Genomic DNA, 25,890 nt, shown 5'->3' on the forward strand with positions numbered 1-25,890 from the left:
CCCATAACACTCACATCTGTAGCCATGAAATGCTTTGAAAGGCTAGTCATGGCTCACATCAACACCATTATCCCAGAAACCCTAGACCCACTCCAATTTGCAAACCACAACAACAGATCCACAGATGATCTAATCTTTATTGCACTCCACACAGCCCTTTCCCACCTGGAAAAAAGGAACACCTGTGTGAGAATGCTATTCATTGACTACAGCTCAGCGTTCAACACCATAGTGCCCTCACAGCTAATCACTAAGGTAAGGATCCTGGGACTAAACACCTCCCTCTGCAACTGGATCCTAGGCTTCCTGATGGGCCGCTCCCAGGTGGTAAGGGTAGGTAACAACACATCTGCCACAGGGGAACCTCAGGGGTGCGTGCTCAGTCCACTCATGTATTCCCTGTTCACTCATGACTGCATGGCCAGGCACAACTCCAACACCATCATTAAGTTTGCTGATGACACAACAGTGACACATCACCGACAACGATGAGACAGCCTATAGGGAGGAGGTCAGAGACCTGACCGTGTGGTGCAACATGATCAAGACAAAGGAGATGATTGTGTACTACAGGAAAATGAGGACGGAGCACGCCCACCCGCTCATCGACGGGGCTGTAGTGGAGCAGGTTGAGAGCTTCAAGTTCCTTGGCGTCCACATCACCAACAAACTAACATAGTCCAAGTACATCGAGACAGTCGTGAAGAGGGCACGATAGAACCCTTTCTCCCTCAGGAGACTGAGAAAAATGGGTCCTCAGATCCTCAAAAGGTTTTACAGCTGCACCATCGAGAGCATCCTGACAGGTTGATTCATTGCCTGGTGTCGTGTCTTTGGCTATGCCGGATTAATTGCTATGACATGCTATTCTATAAAATAATTTCTCCGTAATTAATATCACCTGATTGAGCTCATGTAAATGTAATTAACTAGAGAGTCGGGCACCACAAAATAATATCTATAGAGCTGTTATCTTCCGAATAAACTCTTAAGATTTAGTAATATTTTACATCAATAGCAGTCAACATTAATCGTCATCTTACTTCAGTCTCAATCTGAAAGTTGTAAATTCTTTGTTATCTGCAAGAATCCTGGCTAACAAGTTGAATCAGCAATACAAAATTGGGTTTAATTATTTATTTACTAAAAACCTAACTAATCACACAGAATCACACATACACATAATTAAAATCATAACTTGATTACAAATTGCCGTCATAAAGGAATACGTCCCGGAACAGATATGACAGCTTGTTACACAAAGGAAAAGGGGCTGGGTTGAGCGAAAGAGCGGGAGACTGGAACAAAGGCGAAGCTGTGCAATCGTAATTACAGTGTCTTATGCATTCTAAATTACCGCCCATTTGGAAAAGGAAAATGCAATAAACATTTACTCGCTGCGCTTCAGTAGGTTGGTGGTAGATGGAAGACCGTGTTGCCAAACCGAGTCCTCTGTCCTTTGAAGAATGTCTCTGGTGGTCACTTGGATAAGTTGAAGTAACGTCGTTGTGTGGTAGATGGAATACTTTGTCCGTTCCTTCCTAACCTGCGTTTGCAGCTGCGGTCGCTAACTCAACGGCTAGGAGGTATCACTGTCTGTCTTGAATAATAGTTCAAAGTTCATACCATTCGCAACCAAAGCTCATGCTGATGTTGGCTTCGTTCTGTAGTTTTATCTGAACCATTCTGACATAGGATCGTCATCCTAACTCATTGGAACAGGAAGTTATGTTGTTGTCAAGGCTTTATATAGGAAGGGAGAAAAGGGGTGTGTGTCATAGTTTACAACCTCTGTCTCTTCACGTGTGCGGGCCACTGAGTGAGCAGGCCTCACTTATGAAAACCCACATCTCACATTTTAGAAGCTAAAATCACATTTCATCCCATCACAAATCATTTAATATTCAAACATTTAAATTGAACAACAATTCCAAGTGAATCTGATAACTCTGATGCATAGACTTTCCACTGTAGAGTTTGTCATCTTATCATTGATGAGAATGTCTCAAATGACAACCGAACTGACATCATATTCATTAAGTACCACTGCATATGTTCAATTGTTCGGATTACCAGAATATAGTTAATTTCCCCCCACATACTGATGTTCCCAGAATCTCTATGTTAACCAAGGTTTTTTAAATGTAACCTCAGTAGGTTAGAGAAGGGAAAAGGGGGGAAGAAGTATTTATGACTGTCATAAACCTAACACCCAGGCCAACGTCATGACACTGGTATGGCAATTGCTCGGCCTCTGACAGCAAGACACTACAGAGGGTAGTGCGTATGGCTCAGTACCTCACCGGGGTCAAGCTTCCTGCCATCCAGGACCTCTATACCAGGCGGTGTCAGAGGAAGGCCCTAAAAATTGTCAAAGACTCCAGCCACCATAGTCATAGACTGCTCCCTCTGCTACCGCATGGCAAGCGGTACTGGAGCGCCAAGTCTAGGTCCAAGAAGCTTATAAACAGCTTCTACCCCCAAGTCATAAAACTCCTGAACAGGTAATCAAATGGCTACCCAGACTATTTGCACCCCCCACGCTGCTGCTACTCTCTGTTATTATCTATGCATAGCCACTTTAATAACCCTACCTGCATGTACATAATTACCTCAATTACCTTGACACCGGTACCCCCTGTATAAAGCCCCGTTATTGTTATTTACTGCTGCTATTTAATTATTTGTTTTTCTAAACTGTTCATTTTTTGGGGGGGATTTTCTTGAAACTGTAAGTTAACCTGTTGTTTTCAGCGCATGTGACGAATAAAATTTGATTTGATTTGACCCTACCACCCCCAGCCCAAACCCATCTACCTCAATGTCTAGCCACTCAATGTCCGCACATCAACAAACCCTTTGCTGTGCAAACCGCAGCAAACCACTGAAGCACCATATTCATTTCCTACACTCATTCAGGCCTTTAACCTTGATCATTTGTCATCTCCCTCTGTTCATTTCCTTAACTAGCTAATTTCCCGAGTGCCCCGTTACAGCTGAGTTCACAGGGTCATCTCACAGTAGGGAAACTCATTAACCTTTGACCCTCATTGTACCCTGACACAGGGACAGAGAACCATGGAATCTCTCTGACATATGGCTCTTCATAAGCTTAGTGTAGACTACACCATTGAATGTTACACACTGACCTACATTCGTGAATTACATCAATCAGTCATTTTTGTTTAGAGTGAAAGGTTCTGTTTGAGAGCATAATCTGTCAATATCCTTTCACAGAGATAACATGGATGCCCTTTTCAAACGTATCACATAATGACTGGCTAGTGAAATGGTGTTGTTATGGGCAACAGTGGAGAGGATTTAAGATTATGGTCATGCCGAAGACCAGCAGTGTGCATTTATGTTCAGGCTTCTGCATGGACAGCTAGAACAGGACCCCAGCTTGTATTTGAGCTGCTTTTAACTGTGATAGCAGAGCCCTCAGTCTCACTGAGAACAGCCAAAAACCACAGTGAGTGAATTTCTTTGTATTGTAGCTTCTTTATGTTATGAGCCACATGTATTCTGTTTGGCACACCTGTGAGGCGTACTGTGTTGTTTTCAATAGATAATTAAGCAATTGGAGTTATTGATTGGGCCATATATGAGTATTTGAAAAACAGAATACTGAGTGAGTCTTATAACATGAGATGGCACCTAAAGTGTATATAATGTTTTTATGCAATAAAACATATTGTCCTGACTGGAACAGAGTCTATACAGCCAGTCATTGAATGAGATGAAGCCTTAGGTTATTGTCTGCCTGTGGTCAATGTGCTGTTCCCCAAATCTGTCAACGCTTCACAGATAGTGATAAAGAAGATTAGCATATTGCTAAGATACCGGTTGATGGCATTCTCCTTTAAAATCGGCTGCTTCGTGGTGACATCTCTTTGCTTTGTCTCCATGTTGGCTCGACACCAAGACCGATCATTTGGAGGCATTGACAAATCCTTTTACAAATACCCTCCTTTTTTAAGTACCTTTCAGAATTAACTTAGTTTAAAGCTCATGTGATAGCACATGTGTAAAGAGCTGTGGAATTCCATTGAAGTAATGAGGAGAAAGCAATGGAGCCTCCCACCATTTTGAAAACCAGGGATGTTTTCAATTAGGGTGACACGTTCAGAATGTTGCAGAAACAAATTCTATTAAAAATAATAATAATAATCTCCAATTCTACATAAACAGATAATTGTACCGCTTATACACAACGCATTTCTATCTGAACGTTATGAACAGGCCCCAGGAATGCAATGCAACACTAACTCCAGACGGGCTTCTACGCAACCAATTTGTAGGCCTTCACATAGGCAGCCAGTGACTATTTGCTTTGCTCTTCCTAGGCCAGTAAAATCCAGGGTTTGAGTGAGGAGGAGAGGGAGCGTCTACTCCCCTTGCTCCAGAACGCCCAGTGGGTGGTGGTGGGAAGGGACGCCATCTACAAAGAATTCATCTTCAAAGACTTCAACCAGGTCAGAGAAGCTTGAATATATTCATAAAAACTGTCTGAGAGTGCTGATCTAGGATCAATTTAATGGCTGTAGGGTATAAAATGCATTTTACTTGATTGTGACAATGAAGACTTGGACGTACAGTGTGATACTTTATCTCACAGGCCTTTGGCTTCATGTCCAGAGTGGCTCTACAAAAGCAGAGAAAATGGACCATCACCCTGAGTGGTTTAATGTGTACAACGAGGTATTTCAATAAGCCCACTAGGATTGCCTGGGGTAAAAGAGATATAGACAAACCTGTTATCCCTTTCACAACTAGTGATGCTGTCTCTCCATGTCACTATAGCTTTAACAGGTGTATGTCCATTTGAATAACCGGCGTATGTCCATTTATCAGTAAGATGGCGGCGGAAGAAATGGCAGCAGTTTTACAGGCGACCATCCAATTGTGCTATTATGTGTCCTTTCGCATTATTTGTAACTTATTTTGTACATAATGTTTCTGCAACCATATCTTACAGCAAAAAAATAGCTTCTGGATATCAGGACAGCAATCACTCACCTTGAATTAGACTTAAGATTTTTTTTTCAACAAGAAGGATGCACAGGACATTCTACGAACACCCAACAAGGCCAACATGCCTGTTATTTGAAAGAGGAAGAGACGCAGGTACAGAGGACACAGAGCGGGATGCCTCGTAAGGATCGCAGAAGGCGAGTGTGAAAGCTGCCATCACGTCAATATTACTTGCCAACGTGCAATCATTGGACAATAAATTAGACGAGGTACGATCACAAATATACTACCAACGGGACATTAAAAACTGTAATATCTTATTTTTCACGGAATCGTGGCTGAATGATCACATGGTTATTCAGCTAGTGGGATATACGCTACACTGGCAAGATAGAACAGCACACTCCGGTAAGACGAGGGCGGTCTGTGCATATTTCTAAACAGCTGGTGCACGAAATCTAAGGAAGTCTCTACATTTTGCTTGCCTGAAGTAGAGTATCTTGTGATATATTGCAGTTTTTAGCTATACTTTTTGTGGCTGTTTATTTACCACCACAGACAGATGCTGGCACTAAGACCACACTTAGCTGTATAAGGAAATAAGCAAACAGGAAACCACTCACCCAGAGGCGGCGCTCCTGGTGGCCGGAGACTTTAATGCAGGGAAACTTAAATCAGTTTTACCTCATTTCTATCAACATGTTAAATGTGCAACCAGAGGGAAAGAAATTATGGAACACCTCTACTCCACACACAGAGACGCATACAAAGCTCTCCCTCACCCTCCATTTGGTAAATCTGACCACAATTCTATCCTCCTGATTCCTGCTTACAAGCTAAAATTAAAGCAGGAAGCACCAGTGACTCGGTCTATAAAAAAGTTGGCAGATGAAGCAGATGCCAAACTACAGAACTGTTTTGCTATCACAGACTGGAACATGTTCCGGGATTCTTCCGATGGCATTGAGGAGTACACCACATCAGTCACTGACTTTATCAATAAGTGCGTCGAGGACGTCGTCCCCACAGTTACTGTACATACATACCCCAACCACAATCCATGGATTACTGAGACAAAGGGTAGAGCTGCCACTTTCAATGTGTGGGACTCTAACCCGGAAGCTTATAAGAAATCCTGCTATGCCCTCCGACATCCCATCAAAGGCAAAGCGTCAATACAGGGCTAAGATTGAATTGTACTACATCGGCTCCGACGCTTGTCGGATGTGGCAGGGCTTGCAAACTATTACAGACTACAAAGGGAAGCACAGCCGCAAGCTGCACAGTGACACGAGCCTACCAGACGAGCTACATCACTTCTATGCTCGCTTCCAGGCATGCAAGAGAGCATCAGTTATTCGGACGACTGTGTGATCACGCTCACCGTAGCCGACGTGAGAAAGACCTTTAAAACAGGTCAACATTCACAAGGCTGCGGGGCCAGATGGATTACCAGGGTGTGTGCTCCGGGCATGTGCTAACCAACTGGCAGATGTCTTTACTGACCTTTTCAACATGTCCCTGATTAATTCTGTAATACCATCATGTTTCAAGCAGACCACCATAGACCCTGTGCCAAAGAACACGAAGACAACCTGCCTAAATGACTACAGACCGGTGCAGTCACATCCGTAGCGATGAAGTGATTTGAAAGGCTGGTCATGGCTCACATCAACACCATTATCCTAGAAACCCTAGACCCACACCAATTTGCATTCCGTCCAAACAGATCTACAGATGATGCAATGTCTATTGCACTCCACACTGCCCTTTCCCACCTGGACAAAAGAAACACCTGTGTGAGAATGCTATTCATTGACTACAGCTCAGCGTTCAACACCATAGTACCCGCAAAGCTCATCACTAAGCTAAGGATCCTGGGACTAAACACCTCCCTCTGCAACTGGATCCTGGACTTCTGACGGGCCGCCCCCAGGTGGTGAGGGTAGGTTGCAACACATCTGCCACACTGATCCTCAACACTGGCTCCCCCAGGGGTGCGTGCTCAGTCCCCTCCTGTACTCCCTGTTCACCCACGACTGCATGGCCAGGCATGACTCCAACACCATCATTTACTTCTTTGGGATTTGGGGCAGCATTTTCACTTTTGGATGAAAAGAATGCCCAGAGTAAACTGCCTCCTACTCAGTCCCAGATGCTAATATAAGCATATTATTATTAGTATTGGATAGAAAAAAACTCTGAAGTTTCTTAAACTGTTCGAATGATGTCTGTGAGTATAACAGAACTCATATGGCAGGAAAAATCCAAACAGGAAGTGGGAAATCTGAGGTTTGTAGTTTTTAAACTCAGCCCCTATTGAAGCTACAGTGGGATATTGGTTGTGTTCCACTTCTTAAGGCTTCCACTGGATGTCAACCGTCTTTAGAAACTTGTTTGAGGCTTCTACTATGAAGGGGGGCTGAATGAGAGGGGAATGAGTCAGAGGTCTGCCAGCACACTCGATCTCAATCACGCACATTCACATGAGAGTTAGCTCTTGTTCCCTTGCTTTTGTACAGACAATGGAATTCTCCGGTTGGAACATTATTGAACATCTATGATAAAAACATCCTAAAGATTGATTCTATACATAGTTTGATATGTTTCTACAACCAGTAATATAACTTTTTGGAATTTTTGTCCGATCTTTCCGCTGGACTTGCACGTGATTTTCGATTTGTTTACCATACTCCCTAACAAAAGGAGGTATATGGACATAAATTATGAACTTTATAGAACAAATCAAACATTTATGGTGGAACTGGGATTCCTGTGAGTGCATTCTGATGAAGATCATCAAAGGTAAGGGAATATTTATAATGCTATTTCTGACTAATGTTGACTGCGCAACATGGCAGTTATTTATTTTGGCTCTTTTGGGCTCTGAGTACCGTACTCAGATTGTGCTTTTTCCGTAAAGTTTTTTTTAAATCTGACACAGAGGTTACATTAAGGAGAAGTTTATCTAAAGTTCCATGCCTAACACTTGAGTATTTCTGTGAATTGATGTGGCTCTCTGCAAAATCACAGCATGTTTTGGAACTACTGAACATAACATGCCAATGTAAAATTAGATTTTTGGATATAAATATGCACTTTATCGAACATAACATACATGTATTGTGTAACATGAAGTCCTATGAGTGTCATCTGATGAAGATCATCAAAGGTTAGTGATTAATTTTTATCTCTATTTGTGCTTTTTGTGACTCCTCTCTTTTGCTGGAAAAATGGCTGGGTTTCTCTGTGACTTGGTGGTGACCTAACAATCGTTTGTGGAGCTTTCGCTGAAAGCATTTTTGAAATCAGACACTGTGGCTGGATGAACGAGAATTATCTTTAAAATGGTGCCTAATACTTGTATGTTTGAGAAATTTGATTTATGAGATTTCTGTTTGTTTGTATTTAGCGCCCTGCAATTTCATTGGCTGTTGGCGAGGGGTTCCCAGACAGGTTAAGTTTGAAGACTACACAACAGTGGTATGCCTGATAACCGACAACGACGAGACAGCCCATAGGGAGGTCATAGACCTGGCCGGGTGGTGCCAGAATAACAACCTATCCCTCAACGTAACCAAGACTAAGGAGATGATTGTGGACTACAGGAAAAGGAGGACCGAGCATGTCCCCATTCTCATCGACTGGGCTGTAGTGGAGCAGGTTGAGAGCTTCAAGTTCCTTGGTGTCCACATCACCAACAAACTAGAATGGTCCAAACACACCAAGACAGTCTTCAAGAGGACACGACAAAGCCTATTCCCCCTCAGGAAACTAAAACAATTTGGCATGGGTCCTCAGATCCTCAAAAGGTTCTACAGCTGCAAGAGAGCACCCTGATTGGTTGCATCACTGCCTGGTACGGCAATTGCTCAGGCTTCGACCGCAAGGCACTGCAGAGGGTAGTGCGTACGGCCCAGTACATCACTGGGGCTAAGCTGCCTGCCATCGAGGACCTCTACACCAGGCGGTGTCAGAGGAAGGCCCTAAAAATTATCAAAGACCCCAGCCACCCATCATATAAACTGTTCTCTCTTACCGCATGACAAGCGGTACCGGAGTGTCAAGTTTAGGACAAAAAGGCTTCAACAGTTTTTTACCCCCAAGCCATAAGACTCCTGAACAGGTAATCAAATGGCTACCCAGACTATTTGAATTGTGTGCCCCCCCCAACCCTTCTTTTATGCTGCTGCTACTCTGTTTATCATATATGCATAGTCACTTTAGCCATACATTCATGTACATACTACCTCAATTGGCCCGACCAATCAGTGTGATTTGATTTACCCTGTCTTTCCTGCAGTCTCTTATCCTCTCCACCAGGTCCAGATCGCACACATGACTGCGGGGGCCTCTCCCAGAGAGACATCACTCTGGCTACCTTCATCGACCAAGCATCTGTCCATCTGTCCTTCAGTGGCAGAACCCAGAGCAGAGGACACCTATTCATCCCGCTCATTCAGATGACAAACCTGGAAATGACATCCCAGAATCCCAATGAATGTTTGTTTAATGTTCACGTTCAATTCATAATGTAACTTTTTTTTTTTTTTTTTTTTTTTTTACTTTATTTAACTAGGCAAGTCAGTTAAGAACAAATTCTTATTTTCAATGACAGCCTAGGAACAGTGGGTTAACTGCCTGTTCAGGGGCAGAACGACAGATTTGTACCTTGTCAGCTCGGGGGTTTGAACTTGCAACCTTCTAGACCAACTAGACCAATTACTAGACCAACGCTCTAACCACTAGGCTACGCTGCCGCCCCATTTAGACAGATGTTGAAAGTGGATTTAAGAGCACAAGACCATAAGCCAGTACAAAGACCATAGGACTATATACAGTGGGGTCTGAAATTGACACCCTTGATAAAGATGCGCAATAATGACAAAAAAAAAAATCAAATACTGAGCTATATTGTATGCTCAAAAAATTGGGAAATTATATTATTTTATACTCATACAATTGCTCAGAAAAATAGATTTTGTTTAAGAAAGACACTTCTACAGTCATGTCAATTATCCTGAAGGAATTGTAAATAATGAGTGAGAAAGTTGCAGGGGTTCAAAGATCATATCCAAGACATGCTAACCTCCCGTTATTGGTAAAGGTGAGAGGTTAGCATGATCTTTGACCCTCTAACTTCCTCACTCATTATTCATGATTAATTCAGCATGACCTGTAATCATGGCAGCATCCACATAAATGCAGAAGTGTTTAGAAACATTCTATTCTTATTTACAATGTAATTCATGACACAATACATTATTTACCATTCAAATAATCTGACACCCAACCAAAACAAACTGCAAATGCATCCAACATGATTGCAGTCACAAGCTTCATGTAGTCATGTGTGCTAGGAATATGGGACCAAATATTAAACTTGACGACTTTAATTTATAAGAATCTGTAGGGGGGGGGGGGTCAATAATTTTGACCCTTACCTTTTTGAGATAGAGTATTACTTGTTGGGCAATTGTAGTAGTATAAATTAATATAATTTCCCAAATTTTTTTGAGCATACAATATTGCTCAGTATTTCAATTTATTTATTTTATTCAGTCATTACTGCTCATCTTTATCAAGTGTCAATTTCGGAACCCACAGTAAATGAAACATTCCTCCATCCCCAGCTGAGTGGATCAAGTGCTCTAATATAAAAAGCATCAAAAAAGGTACATAATGACTCTAGCTCTGACTACGAAATGTTGTTCATTCGTCATTATCTAAAATTATAGTAGCAACAAACACTGCGTTTTGTTGTCAGTCTGTCTAGCTGACTTGTGGCTACCATTTGTCTCAAATGGTTTTCCTCTGTCTAGTGTTTTGTAAGTGGCAAATACATTTGTCTGAATAACCAGTGTGTCTTTATTAATTTGTCAAAAGACTGGCCTACAGACAAATGGGGTCAGCCACAGAATATTTCACCCCTCCTAGATATCACAAGATTATAAACAAGGTTTCATCAGATTGAATATATTTATCTAAAAACAATTGGAACAGCCGTTGTGGGATTATTGAAAACTGAATGTCACTTAGCTTCCGGTGTGCTGAAAGTATTTTTGAATCAATTGTTATGCTGAAAAAAGGAGTGTAGTCAAGGCCAACAAATGCTTTCAAAAGGTGTTTCCTCTGGAGTAATGAAGGATAGCAAACAATTACACAATAGTCAGGGTGGATGTAGTGATTTAGAAACTCCAGGCAAACATTTTTTTAAATGAGTTTTATACAGTATATAAAAAGATGACTAGTATTATTTTTTCATTATGCTCAGCTCACGAGATAGCTACAAATTCATGCCACTATATATATATATATATATATATTTTTTTTAAATTTAATGATATTATTTCAAATGAACAACACTTACATGTACGGTATAAAAGAGAACTGGACCTTACTGAACTTGATGTTATGAAGCCAAATCCCTGAGGCTGATCGATACATACAAATATAATCTACATTTCCTAAGAAATACATAAATATATTTTTATGGATCTATTCATTGGCGTTACCCAATAGCACTCGTCAATCTAACCTATAAAAAGGCATACAGGTAAATGCCTAATGCTGTTACAATTATGCCCATGCAACAACAACAAAGGCATGATCTACCATACCTCCTAGAGGGCAAGGTGCTTCGTTCAGATTTTCACAGGCACATTTTGTAAAGCTGACCCAATTCTCACTGTACAAGTTACAGATTATATGGTGGGGTAATCACTAAGCAGCAATTTCTCATGTACTAATACTACCACAATCATTTTCATAAGGACATGTACATGTTTCTATTGCAATTGAAAATAATCTCCTGGCTATTGAAATGTCACAAAATATTAGTGGATGTTTCCCCATTGACGACCCACCGAAAAATAGAAACCACAGGATGAATCTGTCGTCAGGTCTCTGACAACTGTGTGCCTTTTTGAGGGCCACCCTGTCCATTGGTTTTCATTCGTGCTACACAATCAAGCAGTGGCGCTAGAAAATCAAAAGAACAAACTAGAAACTGCAGCGCTCGAAGACCAGAATTGACCCCCAACAAACTAGTGCTTGCCCTGCAGTCAAAAAGAAAAACACAATGGTTGAAGATAAAAAGAAAGACGAGACAATGTGATAAAAAAAAAGAAGTGGTCACATAGTCAATGCTTAATGATACACCAGGACGGGGCTAAAAGTCATATCATCATAACATTCTTGTCTATTTCCCTCCTTATGACTCCAGAAAGGGAAAACATCTACGACACAGACATGGAAAGAAAACTGATATGTACTTAAAGTTTGACTACAAACACTAACGTGAAAGATCAAAGGATTTTTGGGGTGTCCTACCAAGTGTACAGTAGGGGTGTTTTTTGCAAACAGTTTGATCCCAGTAGCATTGCTTTTAAGAACAGTTTGCAGTTTATCAAATGCCATAACAGTTTAGTCTGAAATGTTTAAACTTTACATATGAAAAACTGAGACAGGCTTTTCCTGTCTTCTTTAGCCCTATAACGATGTTACTGGGTGAACAAGCAACACATTTGCATTGAACAGAAACTGAGGTAGATAAAAGTAGAAGATAAGTTGATTATTTTAATACAAGAACACAAAAAAAAATTAAATCTGAGTTGGAGACTTAAAACAGCCTTTAAAAGATGCCGAAATAAGTTGTTTTCCGTTCCTTGAGATCAATTCTAGGTTAAACCATTGACTCAAATAGAAAGGGGTAATGAATATGTGGTCAAATCAAAGGATTGTAAGTCTCAGATTCTTAACATATTGGCGGTGCACAGTATACTAGGTAGTGTACTACAGCAGCTGGGGTTTCCTGCTGCCTGAATTATTACTGAAACATGCAATTAGCCACAGACGGACGACAATTAGGAATATATGTATATGCACTATAGTACAATAAGTGGCTAGGAAAGTATTGTGCTAAATTCAAAAGGAGCTCAAGTCTTAAAAATGACTCAAGTTTGTTGTCCATAAAAATCCATGCAGATATGATTGCTCCTCTATCATTCATTCATTACTATTCATTGGGTCATTATTTATTTCACTAGGAAATGAATGATTTTCAGTGAAAACTGTTACTTGTTGTAGATTACTCAAACAGAGACAGATTTAAAATCACTGTCGTAAGTACCTGGAACATGAGTATTGAGAAGTATATCGTGTTTTCTGGTAGGGGGCAGTAGAGGGGTTCTCCCTGACTTATGATTGTGGTCTTGCTCTCGACCAAACATTACTTGGAGGCTAAATTGTTCTTCTATGAAAACATTTTGTATCTAGTATCTAGAGTATTTTCCATCACCACTTTAGAACGAGACAATTTTGCAAGAGATAGCAGGATATTGTAAATTAAAGAGTTCATTACATCTAACTGAAGCAGAAAATCTCGAGACAGAACAGACATTGAAATTACCACTTGAATTAAACCGTCGTCAAGTGCTCTATAGAATTTTAAAAACTAATTTATATTACATTTAATGTTCTCTCTCAAAACCATACATAACTTTATCTGAATGGTTTGAGCTGCTATTCTACATATGTGCTTTTACTTTCCATATATTTGAAAAATGCCTCGGTAGCTAAAAACAATGGCTTGTGCTTCTGAAGATATCTGAAAAAGGGTGTGTGGATAGATTAAAGGTGGGCAAGATAAGGCAACTGTTGAGTGATTCAATGGGTGGACCAGAGGTGAAGCAGGCTGGTAAGCAGGGCTGTGTTCATTAGGCACCAAACGGAAGGAAACACACTAAAACAGGGAGGAACTACTTGAACTTGTCTAACAAGAAACACTTATTTTCTTTTTCCGATGCAAAACGTTTTACAACGCTTTCCATTGCGTGCCCTAATGAATATGACCCAGGTGTGAGTCCAAGCCACAGCCAAACTACTCAGTGGGCCTTGCCGTTGCTGTTGCCATTTATATGGGTCTTCTGGGGCTGAGAGGACCTTGGCTCCTCTGTGCTGTAGAGGCAGTCCAGGAAACCGCAGGAGATCTCTGTCACCATGGATCTGTCAGGGATGGACTGGGCCATGCCATAGATCGCTCCCTAGAGCATGAACATTTATGAATGTAGAGCCATGTATCCAATAAGTTTGCAAATTAAAATATAAAACAAATATGTTTGCAAGCGAAGCCACTTTAGAGAACAATTTTTATTTTTTTATTCTCTCATTTTAAGTGTGAATATTAAATCTCCAAAAAGAATCTTATACAATTGATATTTTCTATTAGAGCATTGGTGCACTGCTGGGAAGTTTATTCCAGGTAACGGAGTCAGCATTAACACTCACCATTCCAGTGGTCTTCTCATTAGGGTTCTTCAAAATGAGAGCCACCTGCTCTTTGACCTCACTGATGAACTGTTCGGCCACACCTTTCTGTGTGTGCAGCACTGTACAACAGATATGGATGCTGCGGTGGGACAGAGAGAATGTTGTTTAAAGAGAGACAAAAGTATTTAAACATTACTCAAAATGGTGCCTGGGGTAGGGCTGCATGATTAATCAAATTCCGATCCAAATTGCGATATTGAAATGTGCATATCTCAAGAGGCTGTGATTTCTCTCCTTTCTTTGACACGAGACTACCGTACCTACTCTGATGAGATTCGCTAGACTCCGTTCATTCCCTTTACATGCACAGAGGATGCTGACCAATCACAAGAGACCTCTCTCGCTCTCTGCATGGCATGCAGAATTGGGCTACTTTGAAAACGAGGTCACGGGTGAAAATGTATTGGTCGCGGGTTTGCGGATTTCTGGGCTACTTCTAAATTGCACCGTGGCCGCCATTGCATTTCTCTTAAAAATATATACATTTCACTGTGACCTGCTACTGATGACTATCAGGCAGTGAGGCAGGCTGTTGCTGAGTGAGTGAGTGAGTGAGTGAGTGAGTGAGTGGGTGAGTGTTGAGCACAGTCAACACTGTTGAGATAGCACTGCAGCAGGGAGTCATGACAAGTGATGTGAGAACAACAAACTAGCACTAGCTAGCTACATCCTTTTCCCTCATAACTCGTTTGTTGTGTCCTGACCGCCGCCAGTCTTACCAATCATTACTAGAGCCAACACAGAAAATAATTGTCTAACAGTTACAGAGAGAGACAGAGAGGATCGAACAATGTGCTTTCTTTCTGGGAATGTAGACAGGGCACAAAATGAAGGTCGTCCAGGGGACGCACAAAAAAATAAAATGTCTGGGACAGTTCTGGGAAAAGATATGTTCTATGAATTTTGAATCTACTGTACATCAATATATATGATTTCTTCACATTAGAACGGCAGCAATGCACACACGGCAGTAGGCTATGCGCAAATGTTCCAAAATTAAATTAGCGGGAACACACCGTTCTAAAAAGCTAACTGCACATGCGAGCGGTTTCATGAGACTGATGGAAATATCAATTCGAAATTTAGAACGAGGGGAGATCTAAAGATGCAACAAATAGCATGGGTTGCTAATATGACTAGGATTGTGTCTTCGCCTGCTGGACAATGAAAAAAAGTTTTGAAAAAAGACATGCCTCAAAATGACATAAAACCTCCAGGTTTATAGTTGCCTCTACTCAGACTGCAAGGTGGGTGGGGTGCAGCAGGCACTGGCCTTTCTCACGTGACAATAATACATTACCAAACATTTAATCCCACCCATCAACCTCAGGCCATCCCACCTATCACAGTAGACCATCCTCGTTTGGTTTCCACGTGACATATTTTCAATTGTGATGTTTTACATGAATTATGAACCTTTCTAATCACATAGTATCCACAGATTGTGAGCTAAAAGATGAAAGTGTTTAGTATGAGTATTATTATATTATTGATCGACTATGGCTTTCCAAAAATCACCCAACACTGCTATTTGTAAGGTTAGTTTTGTGATTTTTTTTTAACCATTCCTGAACCTGTGACCAGAAATACGCTTTATAGGGGCAATGCCAGAATAAATGATCTAGTGATTCGGGCTCTTCACAGCAAAAGAAGTCAAGGGGTCTGAATACATTCCGAAGGCACTATGCCTTTTTCCACATTTTACAGCCTAATTCTAAAATGAGATTAAAAATATATTTTCCTCAGAAATCTACACACAATAATCCATAATGACAAAGCAAAAAAAAAAAAGTTTAGAAATTTTAGCAAATTTAGTTTAAAAAAAAAAAAAAATAACTGAACTAGCTTTACATAACATTTCAGACCCTTTGATATGAGACTCAACATTGAGCTCAGGTGAATCCTGTTTCCATTGATCATCCATGAGATGTTTCTACAACTTGATTGGAGTCCACCTGTGGTAAATTCAATTGATTGGACATGATTTGGAAAGGCACACACCTGTCTATATAAGGTCCCACAGTTGACAGGGAATGTCAAAGCAAAAACCAAGCCATGAGGTTGAAGGAATTATCCGTAGAGCTCCGAGACAGGATTGTGTCGAGACACAGATCTGGGGAAGGGTACCAAAACATTTCTGCAGCATTGAAGGATCCCAAGAACACAGTGGTCTCCATCACTCTTAAAATGGAAGAAGATTGGAACCGCCAAGACTCTTCCTAGAGCTGGCCACCCTGCTTTATACATCTTTGCTATGCTGTAATAAAGGCTTTACACTCCCCCCCTCCCCCCATTAAACCAGCCTCAGCCTCTCAAGCAATGCTTGAATATGTGTATGGGTGTTTTGAATTAATCATCACCTTAGAAAGCGCTGTTCATTTCAATACATTGTTAGGCTTTGAAACAACATCCACAACGACCATGTTTGACTCCGTTTCAACCGGTTGTTGAACTTCTTTCTTCAAATTGATCAATGACAGTGAGGTGCGTTTTAAAAGCACAATACTGTTTTGATAAGTGTTTGAATTGCATTAATGTCAGAGTGGTTGGAAGGACAATAGAGCCCACGAGTACGAGGCCATTGGCGAGTTGGGTACTCTCAACACATGTCCTGATTGCATAAGAGGAGATTACCATGACTCAACAGTCACGTGGAATTTAACTGACTCATGACTCATAACTGCTGGTGTGGCGGTAATACGGTAACAGCCCTAAGCGCAGTGCATATAGTTGATTTGATTAAAACACATAGGATGTTTCTGTATATGGAAAAACACACATTTAAAAAAAAAAAGATGACTGACTCTTGGTCGACCAATGATTTTCTTTGTCGGGGACAGCCCTAATGGAGTAAAAAGTACATACATTTTCTTTAGGAATGTAGTGGAGTAAAGGTTGTAAAAATATATCTAAATAGTAAATTACAGATACCCCAAAAAACTACTTAAGTAGTACTTCAAATTAATTTTTACCTAAGTAGTTTACACCACTGAAGAAAAAAAAAGTGCCCGACAGCAGCAAAGCCCCTCAGCCACCTACCGTAAACAGGCATTGATTGCCTATGCGTTTTCAAGTGTAACGTCCTACATTAAAAAAAAACATCCCGCAGGCTATCCCTGCGGGATCACTGAGGCTATCCCCTAGCTAAAGGCATGGTTCCTATTTACACATTCTGCAAAGACAGCTCCAAGAAGATGATAAACAAGCTGGACAGGAGATACAAGAATCCTACACTGTACAACAAAAATAAGGGAGAAGTTGAAACATGTCACATTGATTTACTGGACCAGACTCCAATGTTTTGGACAGGATTCACCTTGCCATCGGTAGGCTACGTGTTATATGTTTAAGGCACTTTGACATTTAATAAGCCTACATATACATAATTACACAATCACAAGCTTCCTATTCCATCGGCAGCCTAAGGTTAATTTAGGTTATTTAAGAAAGCAATGGTAAAATAGGAACTCCTCATTCATTCACGAATAAGTGCTGCGCTTACAGCGCACTATATTTGGATGACCACGTTAAACATTTACGTTTGTTAATATGTAGGTGGAATAATCCTATCTAGCCTATTACAACGTTGGAAAATATTTGTTTCATTTGCTTGTGTATTCATTCATACGATCTCATGTTAGAAGTGATGTTCTCCACCCCGACAATTGTTTTAACTATGTCTGATGGAATTACCAAGTTCTCACCCAAGTGTTCGCAATATCCGGCCCAAAGAAATCGCAATTAGATATTTTGTCCACATCGTGACTTTGTTTTCTGGTATTACCTGAGCATACAGTGCCTAGTTAATATTCTATGAAAAAAGGTATACATTATAATTGATAAGTATGACTGAATTTCAAAGATGTGAAAAAAGTTTAGGGAAACATACCTGGATGGATACTGTAGCGTGTTGAGATTCCAACCCTTTGACGTCAGTGCATTGGATAAACGGAAAATGTCGAAGACGTCAGAGCCTATTGCCACCACGGACACTTCAGGGTCTCCAAACACAAACACTCCTTTTATCTTACGGATTCTATCCAGAAATAAACAAAACCAACACACCTCAAATATTTATCCTATCCAAAAACATTGATCTCAATTTGCTTACAAAGAGCTCTTAGAAACAGTGAAAACTAACAATATTCTGGGCCTGTTGTAAATTAAAACATGGTTTAGGAACCAACAGAAAGCGAATCAAACAAGCAAACTTGATGAAAGAAAAACCATAATGTTTCTGATTGTACCTATAAAAGTTTCGCTTTACCACATATCCAAATCTGGTTAAAACCTCCACAGGATCGGTGTCCCGACCTTGGGACGGTTGAGTAAATGTAGGCTAATGCAATTAGCATGAGGTTGTAATTGGCAGAAAGCTTAAATTCTTGTTAATCTAACTGCACTGTCCAATTTTCAGTGGCAATTACAATGAAATAATACCATGCTATTGTTTGAGGAGAGTGGACAGCTATAAACTTGAAAATGTATTAATAAACCAATTAGGCACATTTGGGCAGTCTTGATACAAAATGATGAACAGAAATGCAATGGTTCATTGGATCAGTCTAAAACTGAATGACTGGTTCTTAGTGGCCAAAATCTAAATTGCGACTGGGATGGAATAATGCATTATGGCCTTTCTCTTGCATTTCAATGATCATAGTACAAACAAACTTTATTTTTGTATTATCTAATGTGTTATATTCTCCTACATTCATTTCACATTTCCCCAAAATTCAAAGTGTTTCCTTTCAAAATGTTATCAAGAATATACAAATCCTCGCTTCAGGTCTTAAGCTACAGGCAGTTAGATTTGGGTGTGTCATTTTAGGCGATCCTTAAGAGTTTTTTTTAACAGAGAAAGCCGAAAATCAAGGCCTATAATGTCTACAGTAACAGATGGGTCTCTTACTCTGTCTTGATAGTTCGTGCAGTGTCAATGATCTTCTTAGTAGTCTTAATGTAGCCATCCTCTCCCATGTACATCATGGTGGCCCAGCACGCTGCGATGATACCGCCTGGCCGAGAACCTGCCACTGATGGGGATGCATAGATGCCCCCCTGCCAGTCTGGAGCCACAAAGTACTGGTAATGCCTGTACTTTTTGTCACTATACAGGATCACTGATGAACCTTTGGGGGCAAAGCCGTACTGGAGTAGAGGTAGATCAAAAAAAAACTATAAATTAGTCAACAACAACAACCAAAAAATACTAGATGTTTATGAAACAATGAGCATCTTATGATTGAAAAGCAAGAGGGAGAAAATGTTAGGTAAGACTGTCAGATCCACACCCTGTTCTTACCTTGTGTGTGTCTGCAGAGATGCTGGTCACACCCTTTACCCCGAAGTCAAAGGGAGCCAGTGGGTAATTGGCTTTGGCCATGAAAACTATTAGAAACCCTCCCAAACAAGCATCCACATGCAGAGGGAGGTTGTACTTTACAGCCAGCTGAAAAACACCATGTGTGATGGATTAGGTCATTTCAGGTAAAGTACTATGCAACAACATTGTTACTACACAGGTACACAAGCAACTTAATGTAAGAATTACCGGTTGTTAAAATACATTTTCCCATGACTTAGAATGAGAAGTAGATAATAATGAGACGCTTTACCTTCCCTACTTCCTCAATAGGATCAATGATTCCATGGGGGAACTGGGGTGCGGAGCATACCAGCATGGCTGTGTTCTTGTTGATGGCTCGCCTCATAGCCTATACAAATCAGGAGTTAAAAAGGAAATGTGATATTGCTTTAAGACAAATGATTATGGCGATGATAAGTCTCATCCACCCTCACTAAGAACCAGTCATTCTAATGTCATTGTTGCCACCATGTTTTTGTAGGCCCGGGATGACACCAGTATTGCGATACTGGCAAGGAAACAAAACACGAAGCAGATTTAACTTCTTTAGGAAAACAGCCCTAATTCTGGAAACAAACATCATTATGTTGTCATCCAGAGTGACATTCATTTATTTTTCCAAGCTACGTCACACAATATTTTAGGTTTGCAGGTTTTTTTAAAAGGACCAAAGAGTTTAGTCTGCTTTGTGTTTTCATTCTTGCCATGGAAAAAAATAGATAAAAAAAACTAGGGCTGTGACGATACCTGTAACTATTGTCATGTCTGAAATTGTCATCTTAAAACAGTCCAAACAGAGGAAGAGTTCCCCAGTCAGTCATGGCAGTGACAGTCATTAGTTAAAGTAGTGTCACGTTGCAAGACATCACACCGTATTCTTGTTACCTAAAGTAGGCTGGGGTCAAGGCTACCAGTTACAATTGGGAATTTGTAAACCAACCAACCTACATTTACTCTGACCTTTTGTGTATGCAGACCTTTTATTATTGAGCAGGGACTGACTTATTTGGACTAACCATTAGTATAGGAACAAAATAAATATTTGCACCTTAACATCCACTTTCAAGGTCTTCTTGTCCAGTGGGACGTGAACAAGCTTCATTCCAAAGTAGTTTGCTGCTTTGTCAAAGGCTGCATGAACACTGACTGGTGCGACACTGCAAAATTAGGGGAGGAAATACAGCACAGATTATTCCCTGTACTGTATGAAAATCCATTTCACAGGTGATATAACCCATATATACAGCCACAATCACCATTTTATGAGACAGCAAACATTGAGCATGCAAATCAAGCTTGTTCTGAGACCAAATCAAATTTTATTAGTCACATGAGCCGAATACAACAGGTGTAGGTAGACCTTACAGTGAAAAGCTTACTAACGAGCCCCTAATCAACAATGCAGATTCAAAACATTTAAGATAAGAATAAGAGATAAAAGTAACAAGTAATTAAAGAGCAGCAGCGAAATAAACTGTATAGTCTCACTATTGTTAAGTCGGAAGTTTACATACACTTAGGTTGGAGTCATTAAACCTTGTTTCTCAACCACTCCACAGATTTCTTGGAAACAAACTATAGTTTTGGCAAGTCGGTTAGCACATCTACTTTGTGCATGACAAGTCATTTTTCCAACAATTCTTTACATACAGATTATTTCATGATATCACAATTACAGTGGGTCAGAAGTTTACTGAACCTTTAAACAGCTTGGAAAATTCCAGAAAATATCATTAGAAGCTTCTGATAGGCTTATTGACATCATTTGAGTCAATTGGAGGTGTACCCGTTGACGTATTTCATGGTCTACATTCAAACTCAGTGCCTCTTTGCTTGACATCATGGGAAAATCAAAAGAAAATCAGCCAAGACCTCAGAAAACAAATTGTAGACCTCTGGTTCATCCTTGGGAGAAATTTCCAAATGCCTGAAGGTACCACGTTTATCTGTACAAACAAAAGTACGCAATTATAAACATCATGGGACCACGCAGCCGTCAAACTGCTCAGGAAGGAGACGCGTTCTGTCTCTTAGAAATTAACGTACTGTGGTGCAAAAAGTGCAAATCAATCCAAGAACAACATCAAAGGACCTTGTGAAGATGCTGGAAGAAAAAGGTACAAAAGTATCTATATCCACAGTAAAACAAGTCCTATAGCGACATAACCTGAAAGGCCACTCAGCAAGGAAGAAGCCATCACTCCAAAACCGCCATAAAAAAACCCAGACTACGGTTTGCCACTGCACATGGGGACAAAGATCGTACTTTTTGGAGAAATGTCCTCTGGTCTGATGAAACAAAAATAGAACTGTTTGGCCAAAATGACCATCGTTATGTTTGGAGGAAAAAGGGGGATGCTTGCAAGCCGAAGAATACCATCCCAACTGTAAAGCTCGGGGGTGGCAGCATCATGTTGTGGGGGTGCTTTGCTGCAGGAGGGACTGGTATACTTCACAAAATAGATGGCTTCATGAGGAAGGAAAATTTTGTGGATATCTTGAAGCAACATCTCAAGACATCAGTCAGGAAGTTCAAGCTTGGTCGCAAATGGGTCTTCCAAATGGACAATGACCCCAGGCATACTTCCAAAGTTGTGGCAAAATGGCTTAAGGATAATAAAGTCAAGATTTTGGCGAGGCCATCACAAAACCCTGACCTCAATCCACTTAGAAAATGTGTGGGCAGAACTGAAAAGCGTGTGTGAGCAAGGAGGCCTACAAACATGACACAGCTACACCAGCGCTGTCCAGAGGAATACTAATTGAGTGTATGCAAACTTCTGACCCACTGGGACTGTGATGAAAGAAATAAAAGCTGAAAATAATTCTCTCTACTATTATTCTGACATTTCACATTAAAATAAAGTGGTGATCCTAACTGACCTAAGACAGGGTATTTTTACTAAGATTAAATGTCAGGAATTGTGAAAAACTGAGTTTAAATGTATTTGGCTACGGAGTACGTAAACTTCCGACTTCAACTGTAAACAGGGGGGTACTGATACAGAGTCAATGTGCGGGGGCATCGGTTATTTGCAGTAGTATGTACATGTAGAGTTATCAAAGTGACTATGCATGGATAAGAGAGTGGCAGTGGTGTAAATACGGGGTGAGGGGCCACAGCAAATAGTCTGGGTAGCCATTTGACTAGATGTTCAGAAGTCTTATGGCTTGGGGGTAGAAGCTGTTTAGAAGCCTCTTGGACCTAGACTTGGCGCTCCGGTACCGCATGCCGTGCGGTAGCAGAGAGAACAGTCTATGACTAGGGTGGTTGGAATCTGACAATTTTTAGGGCCTTCCTCTGACACCGCCTGGTATAGAGGTCCTGGATGGCAGGAAGCTTGGACCCAGTGATGTACTGGCCCGTTCGCACTACCCTCTGTAGTGCCTTGCAGTCGGAGGCCGAGCAGTTGCCATACCAGGCAGTGATGCAACCAGTCAGGATGCTCTTGATGGTGCAGCTGTAGAACCTTTTGAGGATCTGAGGACCCATGCAAAATATTTTCAGTCTCCTAAGGGGGAATAGGTTTTGTCTTGGTGTGCCTGTCTTCCGTGTGCTTGGACCATGTTAGTTTGTTGGTGATGTGGACACCAAGGAACTTGAAGCTCTCAACCTGATCCACTGCAGCCCAGTCGATCCACTGCAGTCCACAATCATCTCCTTTGTCTTGTTCATGAGAATGGGCACCACACGGCCAGGTCTCTGACCTCCTCCCTATAGGCTGGTCTCATCGTTGTCGGTAATCAGGCCTACCACTGCTGTGTCATCAGCAAACTTATTGATGGTGTTGGAGTTGTGTCTGGCCATGCAGTCATGAGCGAACAGGGAGTACATGAGTGGACTGAGCACGCACCCCTGTGGGGCCCCAGTGTTGAGGATCAGCATAGCGGATGTGTTGTTACCTACCCTTACCACCTGGGGAGCGGCCCATCTGAAAGTCCAGGTTCCAGTTGCAGAGGGAGGTGTTTAATCCCAGGGACCTGAGCTTTGAGGGCACAGCTGTAGTCAATGAATAGCATTCTCACATAGGTGTTCCTTTTGTCCAGGTGGGAAAGGAAGGTGTGGCATGCAATGTAGATTGTATCATCTGTGGATCTGTTGGGGCAGTATGCAAATTGGAGTGGGTCTAGGGTTTCTGGGATGGTGGTGTTGATGTGAGCCATGACCAGCCTTTCAAAGCACTTCATGGCTACAGACGTGAGTGCTACGGGTCGGTAGTCGTTTAGGCAGGGACTATGGTGGTATTACAGACTAGGACAGGGAGAAGTTGAAAATGTCAGTGAAGACACTTGCCAGTTGGTCAGCACATGCTCACAGTACACATCCTGGTAATCCGTCTGGCCCTGTGGTCCTTTAGAATGTTGACTGTTTAAAGGTCTTCCTCACATCGGCTGCTTAGAGCGTGATCACACAGTCTTCCGGAACAGCTGGTGCTCTCATGCATGTTACAGTGTTATTTGCCTCGAAGCGAGCATAGAAGTAGTTTAGCTCATGTAATCATTATATAAAGTGCCATTGTTTAAAGTGACTAGTGATACATTTATTACATCAAATTATTAATTATTAAAGTGTCTAGAGATTTGAGTCAGTATGTTGGCAGCAGCCACTCAATGTTAGTGATGGCTGTTTAACAGTCTGATGGCCTTGAGATAGAGACTGGAAAACAGCTTCTCCTTCCCAGCTTTGAAGTACTTGTACTGCCCTCGCCTTCTGGATGATAGTGGGGTGAACTGGCAGTGGCAGTGTCCTTGATAATCTTTTTGGCCTTCCTGTGACATCGGGTGATGTTGGTGCTCTGGAGGGCAGGTAGTTTGCCCCATGGTGATGCATTGTGCAGACCGCACTATCCTCTGGAGAGCCTTACGGTTGAGGGCGGAGCAGTTGCCGTGCCAGGCGGTGATACATCACGACAGGATGCTCTCGATTGTGCATCTGTAAATGTTTGTGAGGGTTTTTGGTGACAAGCCAAATTTCTTCAGCCTCCTAAGATTGAAGAGGTGCTGTTGAGCCTTCTTCACAACACTGTGTGGGTGGACCATTTCAATTTGTCCGTGATGTGTACGCCGAGGAACTTAAAACCTTTCCACCTTCTCCACTACTGTCCAGTCGATGTGGATAGGTGGGTGCTCCCTCTGCTGTTTCCTGAAGTCCACAATCATCTCCTTTGTTTTGTTGAGTGTGATGTTATTTTCCTGACACCACACTGAGGGCCCTCACCTCGTCCCCGTAGGCCATCTCGTCATTGTTGGTAATCCAGCCTACCACTGTAGTGTTGTCTGCAAACTTGATGATTGATTTGGAGGCATGCTTGGCCATGCAGTCATGGGTGAACAGGGAGTACAGGAGAGGGCTGAGAACGCACTCTTGTCGGGCCCCAGTGTTGAGGATGAGCAGGGTGGACATGTTGTTTCCTACCCTCACCACCAGGGGGTGGTTCATCAGAAAGTCCAGGACCCAGTTGCACAGAGCGGGGTCGAGACCCAGGGTCTCGAGCTTAATGATGAGTTGAGGGTACTATGGTATTAAATGCTGAGCTGTAGTCAATAAACAGCATTCTAACATAGGTATTCCTCTTGTCCAGATGGGCTAGGGCAGTGTGATTGCGATTGCGTCGTCTGTGGACCTATTGGGGCAGTAGGCAAATTGGAGTGGGTCTAGAGTATCAGGTAGGGTGGATATGATATGATCCTTGACTAGTCTCTCAACGCACTTCCTGATGACAGAAGTGAGTGCTACGGGGCGATAGATGTTTAGCTCAGTTAACTTCGATTTCTTGGGGACAGGAACAACGGTGGCCCTCTTGAAGGATGTGGGCACAGCAGACTGGGATAGGGATTGATTGAATATGTGTATAAACACACCAGCCAGATGGTCTGTGCTTGCTCTGAGGATGCGGCTAGGGATGCCGTCTGGGCTAGCACCCTTGCGAGGGTTAACACGTTTAAATGTTTTACACACGTTGGCCACGGTGAAGGAGAGCCCACAGGTTTTGGTAGCGGGCCGTGTCAGTAGCACTGTATTGTTAACAAAGCGAGCAAAAGAGTTGTTGAATTTGTCTGGGAGCAAGACGTCAGTGTCTGCGACAGTGCTGGTTTTCTTTTAGTAATCCGTGTTTGACTGTAGATCCTGCCGCATATGTCTCCCATTTGATCCATTGAATTGCGACTACTTTGTCTCTATACTGACACTTAGCTTGTTTGATTGTCTTGCGGAGGGA

The 25,890-nt window shown here is 41.6% G+C and overlaps 2 protein-coding genes across 3 annotated transcripts in view; both read right to left on the minus strand.

Annotated features, from left to right (window-relative positions):
• The window catches only part of si:dkey-192p21.6 (uncharacterized protein LOC565246 homolog), a 40,894-nt gene extending 39,165 nt beyond the window's left edge, over positions 1 to 1,729 (minus strand). For both annotated transcript variants that reach the window (XM_064932112.1, XM_064932111.1), the window contains exon 1: positions 1,395 to 1,729. The gene's annotated coding sequence lies outside the window, so the exon portion shown is untranslated. The remainder of the gene's footprint in view (positions 1 to 1,394) is intronic.
• Positions 1,730 to 12,532: 10,803 nt separating this feature from the next.
• The window catches only part of sgpl1 (sphingosine-1-phosphate lyase 1), a 32,870-nt gene continuing 19,512 nt past the window's right edge, over positions 12,533 to 25,890 (minus strand). The window contains 7 exon segments of the mRNA XM_064932113.1: positions 12,533 to 14,018; positions 14,263 to 14,383; positions 18,194 to 18,340; positions 19,217 to 19,455; positions 19,610 to 19,756; positions 19,923 to 20,021; positions 20,721 to 20,829. Of these exon segments, the coding sequence (XP_064788185.1) occupies positions 13,860 to 14,018; positions 14,263 to 14,383; positions 18,194 to 18,340; positions 19,217 to 19,455; positions 19,610 to 19,756; positions 19,923 to 20,021; positions 20,721 to 20,829 (1,021 nt within the window). The 3' untranslated portion in view covers positions 12,533 to 13,859.

Source organism: Oncorhynchus masou, chromosome 23 (assembly GCF_036934945.1).
Source record: "Oncorhynchus masou masou isolate Uvic2021 chromosome 23, UVic_Omas_1.1, whole genome shotgun sequence".
NCBI lineage: Eukaryota > Metazoa > Chordata > Actinopteri > Salmoniformes > Salmonidae > Oncorhynchus > Oncorhynchus masou.